Source organism: Anomaloglossus baeobatrachus, chromosome 4, assembly GCF_048569485.1.
Source record: "Anomaloglossus baeobatrachus isolate aAnoBae1 chromosome 4, aAnoBae1.hap1, whole genome shotgun sequence".
NCBI classification, from domain to species: Eukaryota; Metazoa; Chordata; class Amphibia; order Anura; family Aromobatidae; genus Anomaloglossus; species Anomaloglossus baeobatrachus.
The window spans coordinates 127281684-127295325 of NC_134356.1; the positions used below are offsets into that span (position 1 = coordinate 127281684).

Genomic DNA, 13642 nt, shown 5'->3' on the forward strand with positions numbered 1-13642 from the left:
CCATTTCTGAGGAAATCTCTGTCTCTTCATAGCTGGAGGACACCAAGCAGCGCCACAACAGACGACATACCATCTTAGATTTACTGAAAACCAACAACATGCGCCTCATCACAGTACTTGTAATCCTGCTGTGGTGAGTAATGTCTTCAGATATAGGATTGCATGTATATAACTATGTGTAATATTTGATGTGAGTGAGATGGTGAAACATGCTAGCACTGGTATAGACCGCGCAGCCTCCATTTTGTGCCTCATATGCTCAGATATTCTCACCTGCAAGTGATGCTCCATATTTATGTCATGATAGGTGATATAACCGTGATGTGTAAATATCCCCTCCACATTGCACTTTACATATATGTGTTGTTAACCACTTCCCACAAATGGACATAATTGAATATCTAAATGGCCGGTCATTTCTTGCAATCGGATGAACAGTTAGACTCTTGTGCCCATGCCATCTGCAGCAAGAGCTGGCGGTTATACAGCACTGTATAATGGCTCCTGCCATATGTGTTGTAACCAGACAGTGCAGACCTCAGCAATTTAACCCCAGCAGTGACAGCAACATATAGATTTTGACTAAAGATTGCTCCGATTGGCACAGCCATTAGCATCCCTGCATTTTTCTATGGTTGCTTTGGCAATAGAAAGGTCTAATCATTGCCTCTGAGTCTGCCATATACATCAGCCAGTCAGATGCCACTGGAGTGAGGCCTGAGTGGCTTACTGTCAGTCCCACTCTGACAGAGTAGATAACGCACTGCAATACATAAGTACTGCCCTGCATTATCAAGACAAAATGTCACAGCTCCATTTCCCCTATAGCACTAGGAAGTACTGAAAGAAAGGGACACATGTTATAAATAAAAATCAGTTTTCATAAGAAAAGTGTATTTCTAAAAAAAAACCTTACAAAGAGTCACGTTTGTTAACACCGCATTTGTAACGACCCGTGCTATAAAATTTTGTTATAAAAATATATGAGAAACTATGACATAATTTTCATTTTTGTATATCTATTCTAATAAATACTACAGCTTATTACACAAAAAGACAAGCCCTCATACAGTATGATGACCCTTGCAGTGACCCCCAAATAGTATTATGCCTCCAGTCTACCCACACAGTATGTTGCCCCCAAAGTCCCCAGACAATTTGATGCCCCTATAGTGACCCCTAAAAAGTATGATGCCCCCAGTCACCCCCATACACACAGTATGATTCCCCACAGCTCCCCATACAGTATTGTTCTGCAACAGTTCTCTTATACCACAATATGCCTACATTTCCTTACACAGTATGATGACCCTCACAGCCCTCCCACATAGTATGTTTATGCATACAACCACCCACACAGTATGACACACACATAGCCCCCCACTCAGTATGGTGACTCCCACAGTAACCTGCTACACTGAGACTCAGTCACATAGGGTGATTGTGGAGCGGAGAGCTGGCAGAGCTCTGTTCCCTCACTTTATTCAACTGTGTCTGCATCCTCATGCTGGGTGAGAGGGTTGGGGGCTTTTAGTGATCTGCCAGTGTCGTCAAGATACACTATATGAACTATGTACGGTAAGCTCACATGTAAAAACTTTGGCTGTGACTTGTTTAGGGTAAATCAGTCGTATTGCAGTAAAGTAAACCTAAAACATAGGGTATAAACCCAGTCTGTCACTCATTATGCTCATATTTGTATATTGTTTGTTCATGTTATTTGTAGTTCATGTGTATTCCGTCCTGGAGTTGAATGTCAATATAATTTAACAAATTATTCTATTCTAGGTTGATTGTATCCATTGGATATTTTGGTGTTTCCCTGAATACCCCAAATTTGCATGGTGACCCATTTCTGAATTGCTTCCTTTTGGCTGCCATTGAAGTTCCATCGTATATTATAGCATGGCAGCTTCTTGGACGCGTATCCAGGCGCTATTCAATGTGTGGAACAATGCTTCTCGGTGGAGTTTTGCTGCTTCTTATACAACTTGTGCCGCAAAGTAAGTATTTTCTATTAAGGATGCTATAGTACAGTTTTCCCCAACTCCAGACCTTCGAGACCCATCAACAGATTATGGTTTCAGGATTCTTAGTATTCTGCAGGTTATGGAATTATCACCTAAGGAAATCCAGAAAACATGACCTGTTGGTGACTCTTGGGGACTGGAGTTGGGAAACACTGTAACATGGTATTTGGGTCAGATGAGGTTTTCTGGCTTAAATCTCAGTATATATGACTGATTAGAAATGGCTTCGATGTCTGGCTGCATGTCTGGCTGCGTGGCTATATGGGAGATGGCGCTAATGGCTGAGACTCATTAGTGATGGATATCCTGTTAGTGTTTATAGCAGGGGTGGGGAACCTTTTTTCAGCCGGGGGCCATTTATAAATTTCTACCAACCTTCGGGGGCCGCACAAAATTATCAATGTGAAAACTACCCTAGTATATTTGGTCAAACAATTAATTAACTTACCCCTACTGTGGTGGCCGGAGCTGCTTCTCTTTGGTGTGGCTGTGATGTTTGGTGATACTAATCATGTTTCTTCTCACAGCTGCTTTTTCATTTTTGTCTGGGTCTGGAGCACAGTCAACTCTTTGTGATAAGATTGGTAAATCATATACATGACAGAACAGACGCTGTATATACATCACAGGAGACACTGGAGGCACATATATCACATAGGAAACATGCTGACTGCTGTATATACATCACAGGAGATACTGGGGGCACATACATCACTGGAAGGGCTGGGGGCATATACATCACTTAGGAGACACTGGTACTGCTGCATATACACCACATAGGAGAATCTGGGACTGCTGTATATACATCACATAGCAGACGCTGGGCCTGCTGTATATACATCATAGGACAAACTGGGGGCACATACATCACACAAGGGGCTGGGGACTTGTATATGCCCCCAGCCCCTCCTGTGATGTATATGCCCCCAGCCCCTCCTGGGATGTATATGCCCCCAGCCCCTCCTGTGATGTATATGCCCCCAGCCCCTCTTGTGATGTATATGCCCCCAGCCCTCCTGTGATGTATGTGCCCCCAGCCCCTCCTGTGATGTATATGCCCCCCGCCCCTCCTGTGATGTATAAGTCACAGGAGATGCTGGGGGGCATACATATCACAGGAGACGCTGTGGACATGCACATCACAATAGACACTGGGGGCATAAGCAACACAGGAGACGCTGGGCCGCAGATGCCACAAGAGGGGCTGGGCCGCAGATGCCACAAGAGGGGCTGGGGCGCAGACGCCACAAGACGGGCTGGGGCGCAGACGCCACAAGACGGGCTGGGGCGCAGACGCCACAAGAGGGGCTGGGGCGCAGACGCCACAAGAGGGGCTGAGGCGCAGACGCCACAAGAGGGGCTGGGGCGCAGACGCCACAAGAGGGGCTGGGGCGCAGACGCCACAAGAGAGGCTGGGGCGCAGACGCCAAAAGAGGGTCTGGGGCGCAGACGCCAAAAGAGGGTCTGGGGCGCAGACGCCAAAAGAGGGTCTGGGGCGCAGACGCCAAAAGAGGGTCTGGGGCGCAGACGCCACAAGAGGGTCTGGGGTGCAGACGCCACAGGAGGCGCTGGGGCGCAGCGCCACACAAGAGGGGCTGGGGCGCAGACGCCACACAAGAGGGGCTGGGGCGCAGACGCCACACAAGAGGAGGCTGGGGCGCAGACGCCACACAAGAGGAGGCTGGGGCGCAGACGCCACACAAGAGGGGCTGGGGCGCAGGTGCCACACAAGAGGGGCTGGGGCGCAGGTGCTACACAAGTGGGGCTGCGGCGCAGGTGCCATACAAGAGGGGCTGTGGCGCAAGCACCACACAAGAGGGGCTGGAGCGCAGGCGCCACACAAGAGGGGCTGGGGCGCAGGCACCACTGGGGGGGCACGGATATCACTTGCGGAGCCCTGACATCAGTGAGGGGAGGAGGGACACACAAACCTAGGGTGATACACAGCATTGGGGGGCACACAGCACGGAGGGGAGGGGGCCACAAAGCACTGGACAGGGCACACAGCAGCAGAGGGCTGGCGCTGGACACACAGCAGCGCCGGACTAAAGCACCGGAGAGCAGGCACCGGACAGGCAGCTCCGAGGATAGAGGGTGGACACGCAGCTCCGAGGCCTGGGGGGCTGACATGCAGGGCCGGGGGCGGGCACGCAGCTCCGAGGGCCGGGGCACGGACACGCAGCTCCGGGGGGCGGGCACGCAGCTCCGAGTGCTGGGGGTCGGGCACGCAGCTCCGGGGGCGGGCAGCGCAGCTCCGAGTGCCAGGGGGCGGGCACGCAGCTCCGAGGCCCGGGGGGGGCGGGCACCGCAGCTCCGGGGGGCGGGCACGCAGCTCCGAGGGCCGGGGGGCGGGCAACGCAGAGCACTAAACCCGCCCACAGCAGCACATGGTGCACAGCAGCACATGTGCGGATTTAAAGGGCCGGCGGCCCGCAACATGGCGGTGGCGGCTCGAGCACTGCCGCCCCCGGGAATCTGCCCGTTGGCCGCATAAAAGGGCATGGCGGGCCGTATACGGCCCGCGGGCTGGAGGTTCCCCACCCCTGGTTTATAGGAAGAGTTCTTTTCTGGAAGATTAGTCTTTTGTGTATGCTCATGTAAGAAGGGATGTCTGGTAAATTCATGATAAATGTTTGGGATTCATAAGGGCATACAAGTATAGCATTGCTGAGTACTACATTATTTATTTATAATTAAGTGATTAAAAACCCCTTTGCTGCTAATAACGTACTTTGTCTGCCATTAATTGTCTCCCTGCCTTTGCCACTGGCTCAGACACCAAGTCCACATCTTTCCCTGCAGATGATGGCTAAATTACTCAGCCTTCATCTGCCTCTAACAGATGTGGATGGAGCGGTGTTAACCTATTAAATGCCGCTGTCAATTTCTGACAGCAGCATTTAACGGGTGCTGGCAGGGAGTCGCACTCTACTGACACCTCATCAGCGCAATCGCCATGTCATGACAGCCAGGGGTTAGCTAATAACCTCTGTACTGTCATCTCAATCCTTCTGTGAAAACCAGTCCATGGTGTCGTTCATGTGAGACTGATTTCTTCTATGTACAGCAATGCTGTAACACAGGTGATCAAGCTATTGCAGGCTCAAGTCCCCAAAAGGGATTATTAACCCCTTCACGACCTTGGACGGATCTATCCGTCAAGGATCGTGTCCCGTTAAGCCCCGCCCCCTGCCGCGAGCAGGCGGCGGCGGTCGGCACATATATCAGCTGTTTTCAACAGCTGACATATGTGCCTGCATGTTGCGAGTGGAATCGCTTCCACTTGCAACATTTAACCCCTTAAATCTCGCTGCCAAAGTCTGGGAGCGAGATCTATATGCGCGAGGCCATGTTTTTTACTTACCGCCGCCCCCACCGGAAGTCACGTGGGTGATCACGTGACATTCGGTGGTTGCCATCGTAGCACAGGGTCATGTGATGACGCCTGCAGCTACGAAGTTTCACTTTCGTTTTTCCTTGGCACGGAGCAAAGGGAAACCGGAAGTGACTGAATCTGCTGTTTACAGCTGTATAGCTGTGATCAGCAGATAGATAACAGCGATCAGATTGCTGATCACTATAGCCCCCTAGGGGGACTAGTAAAATAATAAAAAAAAAAAGTAAAATAAAAGTAAAAAAAAATAAAAAAAAAACAACAAAAAACCTAGAAGTTCAAATCACCCCCCTTTCATCCCATTGAAAATTAAAGGGTTAAAAAATAAATAAATATACACATATTTGGTATCGCCGCGTTCAGAAATGCCCGATCTATCAAAATATAAAATCAATTAATCTGATTGGTAAACGGTGTAGTGGCAAAAAAATTCCAAACGCCAAAATTACGTTTTTTGGTCGCCGCATGTTTTACGCAAAATGCAATAACAGGCGATCAAAACGTAGCATCTGCGCAAAAATGGTACCATTAAAAATGTCAGCTCGAGACGCAAAAAATAAGCCATCACTGAGCCATAGATCCCGAAAAATGAGAACGCTACGTGTTTCAGAAAATGGCGCAAAACGTACGCCACTTTTATTGGACAAACTTGTGCATTTTTATTTAACCCCTTAGATACAAGTAAACCTATACATGTTTGGTGTCTACAAACTCGCACCGACCTGAGGCATCACATAGATACATCAGTTTTACCATATAGTGAACACGGTGAATAAAACATCCCAAAAACTATTGTGTGATCACACTTTTTTTGCAGTTTTTCCACACTTGGAATTTTTTTGCTGTTTTCCAGTACTTTATATGGTAAAACCTATGATTTCATTTAAAAGTACAACTTGTCCCGCAAAAAACAAGCCCTCATATGGCAAGATTGACGGAATAATAAAAAAGTTACGGCTCTCGGAAGAAAAGGAGCAAAAAACAAAAACGCAAAAACGGAAAGTGCCCGGGGGCTGAAGGGGTTAAATACAGTACAAAGTAGAAAAAAAGTTATGAAAAAAAATATATATGAAAGTTCAAATTACACCAAATTAAGAAATAAAAAAAATACACATATTTTGTATCGCTGCATTCGTAAAAGTCTGATCTATCAAAATAAGAGAAATTCATCTAGTTGGTAAACAGCATAACGAGAAAAAAAGATCAGAACTGCAGTTTTTCTACCACCGCAGCAACAAAAAGAAAATGTGATAGCAAACGATCAAACATTGTATATACCACAAAACAATGTAAATAAAAACATTAGCTCAGGGCACAAAAAAATTAATCAAGCTTTCACACAACTTCATATCCCAAAAACTGAAAGTGTTACAGCTCTTGGAAAGTTGCGGCGCATGTAAGATTTTATTTATTTTTTTTTTTTTTTAAAAATGTCTGATTTTGTTTTTACCACTTAAATAAAACAAAAGCTATGCAAGTTTGGTGTCTACATAGTCGTACTGACCTGGAGAATCATATGTCATGGTCAGTTTGTTTGTATAATGAACTTTGTAAATAAAAAGTCCAAAAAACAATTACAGAATTTCACTTCTTTTTGCTATTTCAACAACACTTGGGTATTTTTTTCCCACTTACCATTACATCATATGATAAAATGTACAAAAAAGACTGACCCGCACATCCAATAAGTGTGAACAGGTACTAGATGAAAACACATTATCATACCTTCCAACTGTCTCGGATATAGCGGGACTCTCCTGCTTTTGAGCCTTTGCTCCCAAGTCCCGAGCGGGAGCTATGTATCCCATGGCTCCGCCCAACCACTGTAGCCCCGCCTCGCTGTTTCTCCCTTCTAAGTAGAAAAATATATCCAGCACTCCTTTAAATAAAGCTCAAAGGTTTGACACACCCAATCCAGCACGGAGAGTGTCGCGGGTGGCGGGGCGCAGCACTCGCTAACGCTTGGGTCCGGCGCTGCTGCTGCTGCTCGGTGGCTCGAGCGGTGGGCCGGATCCGGGGACTCGAGCGGCGCTCCTCGCCCGTGAGTGAAAAGGGGGTGGTTTGTTTGGGGATTTAGTCCGTGACGCCACCCACGGGTTGTGGTGAAGATGGGCACCACCGCTGCTGGTGACGGGGATCCCGTGAGCGATGGTAGGGAGCAGCTGGGATGTTGTTTTCCCCCTCCGTGGGTAGGGGTTGGTGGTCCTGGGGCCCGGTGGTGTGACGGGGAGGCAGGGTTGGTGAGGTGCAGGGTTGCAGGGACAGCGCAGCGCGGTGCCGGATGGCACAGGTGTACTCACTCAGCAAGAGATGCACAAAGTCTCTGGTAAACCAAACGGCTGGATGGACGGGTCCCACAGCCAGCTGCAGTGTCTCTCACCGGACAGGTAATGGTGTTTGTCTTTCCCTGTACCTTTGTGTACTGTCTTGACTATGATGGGTCCCCAACGGTAGTCCGCTCCCCGGTGTATGGATGCCGGAGGAGCCCGTTTGCCCGCAGACGCTGGCCCTTGGGTCTCTAGCCTTTGGCGGTAGCTGTATACCCTCACGGTGCGGACGGTTGCCTTCTAACGAGTCTTTGGTTGTTAGGGTTCCTGTCACACTCGGATTTGACTGTTGACGGCAACTCCAAGCCTAGTCGGGGTCCGATGGCCCTGCCTGTGTGTGCTGGCTTCACTTCGCTCCCTGGTCGGTACCGGCAGTCCTACGGTTCCGCGTTGATCCACCACTCCTGCAGACGGCCGCCACCGTCTGCCAACCTTGTTGTCAGTACCTGGGCCACAAACCCAGACACTCTCCACTTTACTCCTCTCACTTCAACCTCCTCAACTAAACTCCTTTTCCCGCCTCCAGGCCTGTGAACTCCTCAGTGGGTGGGGCCAACCGCCTGGCTCCACCCCACCTGGTGTGGACATCAGATCCTGGAGGGAGGCAACAAGGGTTTTGTGTTTGGCTAATGTAACTGTCTAGTGGGGGTGGGGGTGTGTGTTACCTGTGATGACCTGGCTAGTCCAGGGCGCCACAAGAGTCCAAGGCAATGGCTCCAGCAATTTGAGAACAGAGAGAAAAAAAAAAAAACCAGCAAATCATAAGTTGTTCTAAAAGGTAACTTACGTCTTTATTAATCACTTTAAAAATTCCATAACGCAGATGGGATCCACAGACAAGGCATTTTAAGATATCAATTCATCCAACATGTTTCGACACCAAGAAAGGTCATAAAAGTCTTATTTATTCATGGATGCACAAAGAAGGTTCTGATACCGCTATATAGTCTATTTGGAGTCCCCATCATGCAACTGGTTCATGATTATGTTGATTACCACACATATGTGTTATACACCTGTGCATGAGATGGAGACTCCAATGCTATAATCTATAGACATATAAAACTTTAAAAACAGAATAAACATATTTTAAGAAAAAATAAATAAAAGCAATAATTACATGAATAATTTAATTGTAGTGGACAATCATGTCCTGTCTTATATTAAGACCATGTGGAATGCGTGTATTTAGTTTAAATATCCAGAAGGACTCTCTATTAAGAACTTTACGTTGAAGGTCTCCCCCTCTGGCCATTTGTTGAACTTTTTCTATAGCTCTAAATTTAAGCCCAGCTGTATTGCCTCCATGACAGATCGTAAAGTGTCTAGAGACCGCAGAAGAACCGCATAAACGTGTTTTACCTATATCTGAGATATGGCGTCTTATGCGGTTCTTTAGAGGTCCAATTGTACAGCCCACATACTGTTTCTGACACAATGTACAGTCAATCAGATATGTTACACCTTCGCTAGTACAGTTAAGATGTCTGTAGATTTTATATTGCGTTCCCGTGGAAAAGGAGGTAAAAGTATCTCCTTTTTCCACGTAAGTGCAAACCTTGCAGGGAACATGTCCACACCTAAAAAAAACCCTCTATAAACTAACCAAGTATATTCTTTTTTGTGGGTTTTCTTGAAAAAAAACTAGGAGATAGTATATTACCTAGGGTAGTAGTTCGTTTAGACACGAACCGTATTGACTGTGAATTTATTAGTCTAGAAATGGTGGTATTCTGGTGTTAAATGGCAACAATGAACAGTGTTAAAAATTCATATTAATAAATATCTCATAAAAATATTCATGGATATATTAATTTATAAAGGACATTCGCTAAGGCAAGTAGTAAAAGGAGAAAGAAGCGGCGAACAACGTCCAATATCATCAAAGAAGATAATTTATTCAATAATATTATATATATCAAATATAGATTTAAATGGAACAGTGAATGGATATATACGATATAGCAAAAATAGCGGTGAATAATAAATGTCAATATGTCCAACTGAGCGCTGCACGTGGGACCCAACACTAGATAAGATATATTAATCAGTATATAAAGAAAGGGCCAAAGCAGAATTACATCCACAAGATATGGAAATATTGGCCCAAAGGTATCACAGTCACAAAAAATGCTTATAATCTCACATCCAGTATTTTAATAATGGCAAAGGGGGGAACCTTCAATCATACTGACACAGGAATCATCCCATGGCCACCAATATGGGGTATATATATCACACAATTAATATAATTTAAATAAGTAATGGTCGACTACCCTTCTCGATATATCAATTGAAAGAGGGGAAGGAAACCACCCTGTGTGAATATCAACCACAATGGCTAAGTGGTAATAGTAGATAATCCCCAACTACACCTAATTAATGGACCAAAAAAAAAATATATGCTAATGGATTCAGACAAAAAATAATCAAACTGTCGAATGACCAGTTAAATACATCAGCAGTCATACATACAGTAATAGTAAACAACAAATAATTACCATACCCAATAGTTAGCTAAGTAGCACACAATAGAGCTGCGGTTGACTGCTTATGGGTGCTTCACACACAGCGAGCTCGCTGCCGAGATCGCTGCTGAGTCACGCTTTTTGTGACGCAGCAGTGACCTCATTAGCGATCTCGCTGTGTGTGACACTGAGCAGCGATCTGGCCCCTGCTGCGAGATCGCTGCTCGTTACACACAGCCCTGGTTCGTTTTCTTCAAAGCCGCTCTCCCGCTGTGACACACAGATCGCTGTGTGTGACAGCGAGAGAGCGACAAATGAAGCGAGCAGGAGCCGGCATCTGACAGCTGAGGTAAGCTGTATCCAAGATAAACATCGGGTAACCAAGGTGGTTACCCGATATTTACCTTAGTTACGAGCCTCTGCAGCTCTCACGCTGCCTGTGCTGCCGGCTCCGGCTCTCTGCACATGTAGCTGCTGTACACATCGGGTTAATTAACCCGATGTGTACAGCAGCTAGGAGAGCAAGGAGCCAGCGCTAAGCAGTGTGCGCGGCTCCCTGCTCTCTGAACATGTAGCTGCATTACACATCGGGTTAATTAACCCGATGTGTACTGTAGCTATGGTAGGAGAGCAAGGAGCCAGCGCTCAGTGTGCGCGGCTCCCTGCTCCCTGCACACACAGCTGTGCGCTGGTAACTAATGTAAACATCGGGTAACCATACCCGATGTTTACCTTAGTTACCAGTCTCCACAGCTTCCAGACGGCAGCTCCGTGCAAGCGCAGCGTCGCTTGCACGTCGCTGCTGGCTGGGGGCTGTTCACTGGTCGCTGGTGAGATCTGCCTGTTTGACAGCTCACCAGCGACCATGTAGCGATGCAGCAGCGATCCTGACCAGGTCAGATCGCTGGTCGGATCGCTGCTGCATCGCTAAGTGTGAAGGTACCCTTAGTATACCCCGGTGATAGTAATCACATAATCCCATTAGTAGATGTTATATAGAAAAAGCACCTAAGTGGTGACCACCAGTGATGGTGATCACTAAATCCCATTAGTCATTAGTAGATGTTATGTAGAAAAGCATCTAAATAGTGACCGCCATACCTGATCAATACGTTAGGAGACACGTGCAGTAGCCAGCAGGAAGCGGCCCGACGGCCGTTTCGAGTACCTTCGTCACGGGGCGGTAGTGGCGTCAGGGAGTGCCGGGTATTTAACCTCAGCAGTAGCCTATCAGAGGCGAGATGCATGGTGACGCTCGCGCCGATGAGTCATCACGGAACGCAGAGCGGCGGCCGCGTCAGAGTCACATGACCGGGAACTCCCGGTCAGGTGACCTCTGATGACACGACAAGCCAGTCAGCGGTCCGCAGGCCCGAAGGCGCGAGCGTACAGCAGTCGCCACAAGATAGGCGCTATTATCCTGCTGTATATAAGTCAGGTAGCTTAATTATAGGGAATACATCAATATACTGAGCACATAAGAAGCGTATGGGAAACCACACATGGAATGATTAGATTCCACAAAGTGTCGCAAATATACAGATCATATAACATATACTAATGTACATGACATCAACACATAGCATACACATCAGTACAATTGCACCAACAGTTTTCATGAATAAAGTTCAATATAGAACAGATGTAAATGATATACATAGAAATCTTCAAATAGGTACAACAATGATCCATAATACAAAAAATTCCGAAGTTGAAGGGAATCAGGCATAAATCCAAACGGAGGCTTCCACATATCAAGAATAAACCACATGTGGAAAAGATGAAGTGGAAAGATTTTTGTCACTAAGAAGAAAAAATATAAAAAGTTAAAAACTGTACAAAACTCCCAAACTAAAAACATCACAAGAAAGAGGAAAAACTATTATTTTCATTGAGACCAGATGGATATGTCGTGTCCAACGTCCATATCCATCTGGCCTCAAGTTGGGCCAGGCGCACACTAACTGCACCACCTCTGGCATCAACTCTGAGCATATCGATACCCCTAACCATCAATCCCCTAGCATCAGAATTGTGACACAACTTAAAGTGTCGGGGCAATGTTTTAAGGGTGGATGCGTCCAGAGCTGACGAAGCAGCCAGGATCCCCAGCACATGTTCCCTGACTCGGACTTTAAGTTGTCGGGTAGTCATCCCAACATAAATTTTGCCACAAGGACAAGTTGCAAAGTATATAACAGCACAACTAGTGCATGTTATACGTTGCTTGATTGAAAAGTTTTTTGTGTTAGAAGAATCATAGAACGAGTCAGAGCGTAATATATTGGGGCATGCTACACATCTTCCGCACGGGACGCATCCACCCCGAACTGGTGGTATCAGTTGGCCAAACATAGTCGGATCAGGTGGTCTATATTGGGAACGAACCAGATGATCGTGCAAATTACAGGATCTCCGAATACCAAAGCGTGGTCTGTCCGGAAGGATCTTACGGAGTGTAGAGTCTGCCCTAAGGATAGGCCATGATTCCAACAAACAATCCCTCATTGCAGGGAATTGAGCATGGTATTGGGTAACAAATCTCGTCACCACATCGCCATGAGACTTATGTTTGGGATATAACAATTGATCACGTGTACTATACTTAGCACGATGATGGGCACGTTTAATCGATCGATTGCTATATCCGCGTTCTTTAAACATCATTTTAAGTTTGTTGGCTTGACTCTCAAAATCACTATCTGTAGAGCAGACCCTACGAATCCTCAGAAACTGTCCTACAGGAATTGCATTAATCATATAGGCAGGGTGGGATGATGAGGCATGTAAGAATTAATTTGCGGCTGTTGCTTTACGGAACAAGTCCGTTTGTATAAATCCCGAAGCGTCACGCTTCAGGACCACATCGAGAAAATCAATCCTGTCATGGGAAAAGGAATAGGTTAAATGAATATTAAAATTATTCATATTAATATCAGAAAAAAACTTTTGTAATGAAAATGAAGACCCCTGCCAGACCAAAAAGATGTCGTCAATGTACCGTGCCCAAAAGGGGACACGGTCCACTGACGACAACTGGTCTGACAGGAGGAGGTCCCTCTCCCACAGCCCCAGGAACAAGTTGGCATACGAGGGCGCAAAGGCCGCGCCCATCGCTGTACCCTGGAGCTGCAGATAGAAGGACCCCTTAAAAAGAAAAAAATTATGAGTTAAAGAAAATTCAAGAAGGGCCATGACAAGATTGATAATCCCTGATGTAAGGTTAGACATATTAATGAAATATCGAACAGCCGCCAATCCATCAGAGTGACGTATACTAGTGTACAATGCCTCAACATCCGCACAAACCAACAATGATTCATTGTCCAGATGCATTCCATCAACTTGTTTCAATAAATCCCCTGTATCCTTCAAAAAAGAAGGGAGGGTCTGGACAATGGGCTGGAGGATGGAGTCAATCCA

At 46.5% G+C, this 13642-nt stretch overlaps 1 protein-coding gene across 1 annotated transcript in view; it reads left to right on the top strand.

The window, feature by feature from the left end:
• The window catches only part of LOC142303290 (solute carrier family 22 member 4-like), a 133784-nt gene that overhangs the window by 87355 nt on the left and 32787 nt on the right, over positions 1-13642 (top strand). Inside the window, exons 6-7 of the mRNA XM_075344538.1 lie at positions 33-133; positions 1789-2003. Of these exons, the coding sequence (XP_075200653.1) occupies positions 33-133; positions 1789-2003 (316 nt within the window). The remainder of the gene's footprint in view (positions 1-32; positions 134-1788; positions 2004-13642) is intronic.